Genomic DNA, 4658 nt, shown 5'->3' with positions numbered 1-4658 from the left:
CAACTGAGAAAATGGTTCAAAAATCTAAAAATGTCTGACTGTACAGTCTGTTTTTGCCTTAGGCGTAGTGGGGCTCACTCAATAATTTATACTCATAATGCATCATTGTTTTTCCTTTAGGTCTATTGGATAGTGTCAGTAATCTTAATTATACCTTTATTAATGAATCCAGTACTTTATTGACATGGATAGCTCCTTATTCACTGGATAATGTACCTATCACTGGATACTATATAGTCAATGGATTAGTGGACATTACTACTATTAATAATAATACTAATATAACATTATTGGCTACTAATCCTGATCCTTGTATATTAAATAATGTATCAGTTTCTCCTATTAATGATGTTGGAATAGGTTCATCTAATGATATCAGTTTCTATAAAAAAGGTATTCACTTGTAGCATAACTGATTTTACCTTTTTTATAGGCCCTAATGTTCAAATGTTTTTTAGTGGTTACAATGCAACTAGTGGGATTGCTATTTTACACTTGAATATATCAGTAAGAAAATAGTAATTATGACTGCCATACAGCTGGAAATATTGATAGGGGTTATATTAATTTTTAATGAGTTTTGAACAACGAAATTTAATTGAGCATGCATGCTCAGGATAAAATGATTTATATTGGCGATCGATTAACACACTGCCATCCATGTTCAATATATATAATTCTTTACCATTGTTTCTAGCTGTGTAGTATGTTATATTATAGGTCACATTGCCTTGTACTGATGAAGTTGTTGAGAATGTTACAGTTATTATACATTGTAACAAAACTGTTGTTTATGCTGATCTGATACCAGTGGAAAATTCTCTAGATGTAATAGAATCAGTACCTGTTCCGTTAAATCAACAATGTGATATTAGTATTGTGTTTAGTAATGAGGATGGTAGTAGTGCAGCATTTATGTTACCACTCGGTAAGTAATTATATGCTTTGTACCACCATGTATTTTATTGAAATTATTATTAAGATCATCCTGTAGCAACCAGCTCATTGCCATCTACTGCCACTACAACTTCATCACCTAGTGGCGGCACATCAACTTCATCACCTACTGTCACTACATTTTCATCAATGGCTAGTGGCACATCAACTTCCTCACCTACTGTTACTGCAACTTCACCACCTGGTAACATGTCTGGAACAGGCTACTGTATAATACTGTATAGGAAAAATTTTTTATGGCCCAAAATTTTCAGTTGCAAATTTTGTGCTTTACAAAAATTGATTAAATACGGTTCCATTTGGTCGAATACCATATAGCTCTAAATTTTTGTCAATCAAAAATTTTTTTAGATTTTTCAAGAATTTTTATTTGATTAAATTTTTAACTGACAAAAATTTGGGCCATTAAAATTTTTGCTATGCAGTATTTATTAAATACAGCTTACATTTATTCATTGAGTATTTCATTTATTATGTAGTTCTCATTATAATTGCTGCTACTACTAGTTTTTTTGTACTGCTTCTGATGGCTGTTTTATTATCATTATGCGCTATACTACTTTTAATTAGAAAGCACAAAAAAAGTTAGTATCTAATTTTGAATCAAATATTATAATTATTATTAGAAGAATTTCCTGTTGTGACCCTGGTTAACAATCATGACGAAGTAAGCTAATTAACAATTATGTATATTAAATTTTAATAATAGTATTAATAATAGTCTTCTCCTCATACATCAATAGATATTACTCTCTATCTAAAAAAATTTAAAATTAGATCATGCATACAATTGCATGCCACATTCAATGACACAGTCTTGTATAATAGTGAGTGGGCGTATCAAAGGCACCGCCTGTGGTTACAAATGTGATGTAACACAGCTTTCATTTGTAACACTCCTGTGGTTTTATTTGTATCCCTGTGGGTTGACAGCAAAAATCTCTTAAAATAAAATATAAGAACCAACATTATTGTACAGGTATATGCGGCCCTCAGGCTCGGTCATACAAATGCAATGTACCGTATACTGGGAACTTTTCGAGTAGCCAAATTTTCGCGGATTTTGCGTTTTCTTGCTCCGTCGCAAAAATTAAAATCATGAAATTCTGAATTTACATTGCCACGTGGTGGAGTTTACAAGCTATTTGTGAAAATATTATTTCGTGAAATCTTACAAATGCAAAATTCGCGAAAATTTAGCGACACGAAAATATTCCAGTATACGGTATCCCTAGCGGGGGTGTTATAACATTTACTTATTACATAAAATTAAATCACACTCAATTTTCTAAAGCATAAATCACTAGATACACAGTAATTCTTCAGGTAATGATCAGAAGTGTGTTTAATTGGACTCGCCACGCTTGCGTAGGCGGGTACTAAGTAGTTGGGTTGTCATTCTGTCTGTCTGTCTGTCTGTCTGTCATTCTGTCACGAAAATTCCTGTTAATTCCTAGTCAATATCTTTTTTACTGAGCTCTCCTGAGTTATAATTCTTTTTAAGCTTTGAGAAAAAGATAATTTATTTTGCTCCGTTGTATTTTCATAGCAATCCGTGGTAGCAAAAGCTGAATTTTTCAAGAATAGACCACTTTTCCTAGCCAAATCTTCGTGTTTCACTCTATTTGGTCAAGATTAGCATCGATAGGTAGAGAAAAGTACCTAGATTAAAAAATATGTTAATCTCTTTTTTGTTTGCGAGTTACAGTTGCTCAAAGTTTGTGATTTAGCCTCTTCGAAAAATTTTCAGGCAGCACTGGGGAAATCAAGAGCAACCAAACTATCTCAGTCTCTTTTAAATATCTAGGCAATTTTTTGTGCTTACTCTTTCTTTGAATAGAGCTTCAGATGCTAAAATAAATTTCAGCTTTTCTTCTTTCTCCTACCCACGTGCCATGTTTATCTGCACTGCACTGCTAGGTGCTGACCACACCTATAATTTATTTTATGGATCAGTGCAGTAATTGGCTAATTGCATTGTTGCACTTTGTCAAAATCTATTATCCTTTTTTCAAATATCAAGTTGCTTATATACATAATATAATGATGGGAGCAGTACAAGTAACACATTATCTCTCGGGTGAATCTCAGCAGGCGAGTCCACGGACCATGGTGCTTCATTATGTTTATGGAACTAAGGGAATGATATTTTATTGTTTTTCTTTCAGGAACCTGAAATCATTACTGCTGCTGCTATTGCTGCTGCTACTACTACTACTACTGCTGCTGCTGCTGCTACTACTAGTACTACTACTGCTGCTACTATTAGTACTACTGTTGCTGCTACTACTACTACTGCTACTACTACTACTGCTGCTGCTACTACTACTACTACTGCTGCTACTACTACTACTGCTGCTGCTACTACTGCTACTACTACTGCTGCTGCTGCTACTACTACTACTGCTGCTGCTGCTACTACTACTACTACTACTACTGCTGCTGCTGCTACTACTACTACTACTGCTGCTACTGCTACTGCTACTACTACTACTACTGCTGCTGCTACTACTAATATAGCCACTAAAGCAGAGCCAATATATTTAGAGTCAGATGTATCACATTCAAATGGTACTAAATTTTTATCAGAAACTGATATTGAATCAGTGAAGCCTAAACTAAAAGACCCTTAAATCTTTCTCTGGAAAATGGAAAGGAGAAGCCCAAGCTACTTTTACCAATGGAACTGTATTGTAATATGCACACACATACTTCATGTATTATTTTAGTAAATGTTTGTATTTTTATAACTTATTTTGATTTTCAGGACCTGGGGGCTTTGTTCCCAGGTCATTCCTATAATCTATGCTATAATTGATTTCACCATCGTGCTATCTACCGTAGAGCGCCTTTTTTCAAGGGTGTTACTAGAATGCAGATCAGGCACTGTTGATTTCACTTCAAATTAGGGAGGTGCAGATTATTCTGGCATAAAAATGAGCATAATAACTAGGTAGAAGAATACAAAAATTATGCCAGCACAATTTGAAAATATCCGGAAATCACTAGCATAAAAGGCAAAATATCATCCTAAATTTAATGGTTAGAGAGATCACTGAGATGTCTCAATTGTTTTTAGCTGCAGCCTTTTTGATGTTTTAAAATACCCTTGGAGATCAACAAACATTTTTTGAGTTTTCACTTCTGTTGCATCTACGTCCAGATAATGCTTATCATTTTATTGAAAGGATCGCTACACCTAATCAACCACCAAATTGAATTTTAAAGTATGGTCAAGAAGATATTCAAATGAACACAGTTCATTTGCAAGTAAAAGAATGTACAGAACAGATCCTTTCACTTCTGTTGCACTTGTAAATGAAACTGTGAAGGAATTAACTGCAATGTACAAAGCATGCTCTTAAAGATGTCACCGATGAAGTAAAAGTAATTAAAATGCAGTGGGTTAAAGCTGAGAAAGAGGCATCAAATACCTCATTCTGATCATGTAGAACTGAATGAAGATACTTTTTAAAAGAAATAATGCTCTATAAAAACTATTTTGAAACAAGTAAATAAAAAACATTACAAATGGAAAAGTAGTAGGATTGAATTGGAAAAAAGTAAAGAAACATGAGGGTACTTGCAAACTGGTGTGGTAAAAAATCCTACACCATTGCATGAAGATAAAGTCTTCAAAGTGTTATCGTAGCAGCCAGTCTGTGTGGAATAATTGCAATGCTTCGGATTATATTCTTCAT

General features: G+C 33.8%; 1 protein-coding gene across 1 annotated transcript in view; it reads left to right on the top strand.

Annotated features, from left to right (window-relative positions):
* The window catches only part of LOC109582203 (uncharacterized), a 7645-nt gene extending 3870 nt beyond the window's left edge, over positions 1-3775 (top strand). The window contains exons 2-9 of the mRNA XM_019996852.1: positions 121-393; positions 434-507; positions 721-928; positions 983-1141; positions 1437-1541; positions 1584-1624; positions 3126-3179; positions 3725-3775. Of these exons, the coding sequence (XP_019852411.1) occupies positions 121-393; positions 434-507; positions 721-928; positions 983-1141; positions 1437-1541; positions 1584-1624; positions 3126-3179; positions 3725-3775 (965 nt within the window). The remainder of the gene's footprint in view (positions 1-120; positions 394-433; positions 508-720; positions 929-982; positions 1142-1436; positions 1542-1583; positions 1625-3125; positions 3180-3724) is intronic.
* Positions 3776-4658: the final 883 nt, after the last annotated feature.

Source organism: Amphimedon queenslandica, unplaced genomic scaffold (genome assembly GCF_000090795.2).
Source record: "Amphimedon queenslandica unplaced genomic scaffold, v1.1 AMPQUscaffold_13395, whole genome shotgun sequence".
In the NCBI taxonomy this organism is placed as follows: domain Eukaryota; kingdom Metazoa; phylum Porifera; class Demospongiae; order Haplosclerida; family Niphatidae; genus Amphimedon; species Amphimedon queenslandica.
Note: the sequence above shows the minus strand (reverse complement) of the source record. Positions and strands in the feature narration are given on the sequence as shown.